Raw genomic sequence first — 1,868 nt, forward strand, 5'->3', positions numbered from 1 at the left:
TAAATAAAAATTTTATAACAGTCATACAATAAATATCCTTAATATATAAAGCTCTTGTAAATCAATAAGAGAAAGATGACTACATTTGTTTTTTAAAAAAGATAAACAAAAGACATCAATAGGGAATTCACAAAAGAAGAAGTAAACAGATGGGGAAAGGTTTATTCTCAGTTATAATGAAAGAAATGTACATTTAGGGGGCTGGCTGGTTAGCTCAGCTGGTTAGAACATGGTTCTGATAACAGCAAGGTTCAGGGTTCAATCCCTGTAACAACCAGCTGCCAAAAAAAAGCAAAAAATGAAACACTTCAGAAATGTACATTTAAAACTATCAAAGACCATGCTGGCTCATCACACTGACAAAGTAAAAAGAATGACCATTTATGATGCTGGAGAAATATGAGGTAAAGGACACCCTCCTTGTGGCTGAGAACATAAATTGGTACATGCTTTTGACAGGGCAATTTGTCTATATGGATCAAAAGCTTTTAAAATATTTGTACTCTTTGACCCAGAAATTCCACGTCTGGGAATAGCCTAAGTAAATAATGAGACAAGTGCCCAAAGATATGTATTTATAAAATATAAACAATCTAAAAGTCTAACAATTAGCTAAATAAAGACCAGCCATAAAATAAAATATTATATTGCAATATTGAATATTGATATAGATTTATATTTCTGATATGCAAAAATATGCACTCTATGCTGCTGGGTGTGGAAAGCAAGTTACTGAATAGTAGGTGAGTGTGATACCATTTTTTGTAACATATATATGTGAATATGCATGAAGTATATGTACAAAATATCTTACTATTTTATACACATATGCAGAAGTCTGGGAAGCTTCAGGTGAATATACCAAAATATCAACAGTGCTTATCTCTGGGTCAAAGATGATGACTGATTTTCTTCTTTATGACTTTTCCATAGTAAACTTGGATTATTCATATAAGAAACAGTCATAAATATAATTTTAAGTGATTTAATTTTTAACCCCACAAGGGTAACTAGATATTCCACAACAATCCTAACAGCTAAAACAAGTCACTCAAAGGGAACACTTTAAAGATGGCAAACTATTTTCAGTCCACTTTTTACCCCTTTCTGCTATATTTTCAAATGAATTTGCGACAGATTCTAAGAAAACCTGTTGCAAGCAGCTTCCTAAAAACCACCTTGGTCAGAGCATCAGAGCATCCACTAGATGCCAAGACCCATCTCATTCCATCTCTGCCAAAGCCCTAAGAGGGAAGGCTGGAAATTTCCCTGTACCTCAGATGAGGAGATCACAGCTACATCACTGAGCCGATGCAGTGAAATTTCAACAAGACGATGTACGTGAAAACTCCTTGAGAGGCTCTGTGCTCAGAAACACTGGGGCTGGTTTGGGGGTTTGTTTCCCTCTGTTTAATGCTTCCTCCCTGAGGTGGGCTTTACCTGTATTGTCCTCTCCTTCAGGGCCATCAGCTGAGGCTGGCTGAAACCCTGGACAGCCCCCAGCCGCTCCACGCTCCTGGTGAACGTGTCATCCTCCATGCAGAGCAGTTCCTCCGGGCTCCAGCAGGCATTGGCTTCGGCCAACTTGAAGATGTCATCAGAAGACGGAGCCACGACTCCATGGCAACCTGAAGAGAAGAGAGATGCAGGGAAGGAGCAGAGGAAAGGGAATCTAAGGAAATATTAGTCTGTGTCTTCATTGAAAAGATTAATATTCTTCACCAGTCAGATTTATTCACAAGAGGCAGTACAGCATGGAAGTCGAGAGCAGGGGCCCAGGGACCAGCGTGAATCCCATCTCTGTCACTTCCTGCTAATTACCTGCTAACAAAAGTATGGAAATGTCAGCTTTTTGCACATCCTCATGC

The 1,868-nt window shown here is 38.8% G+C and overlaps 1 protein-coding gene across 1 annotated transcript in view; it reads right to left on the reverse strand.

Annotated features, from left to right (window-relative positions):
• Positions 1-1,868, reverse strand: part of OTOA (otoancorin) — a 70,645-nt gene that overhangs the window by 18,238 nt on the left and 50,539 nt on the right. Inside the window, exon 22 of the mRNA XM_008574231.1 lies at positions 1,441-1,628. Coding sequence (XP_008572453.1) covers positions 1,441-1,628 — 188 coding nt within the window. The remainder of the gene's footprint in view (positions 1-1,440; positions 1,629-1,868) is intronic.

This window comes from Galeopterus variegatus, unplaced genomic scaffold (assembly GCF_000696425.1).
Source record: "Galeopterus variegatus unplaced genomic scaffold, G_variegatus-3.0.2 Scaffold1016, whole genome shotgun sequence".
NCBI classification, from domain to species: domain Eukaryota; kingdom Metazoa; phylum Chordata; class Mammalia; order Dermoptera; family Cynocephalidae; genus Galeopterus; species Galeopterus variegatus.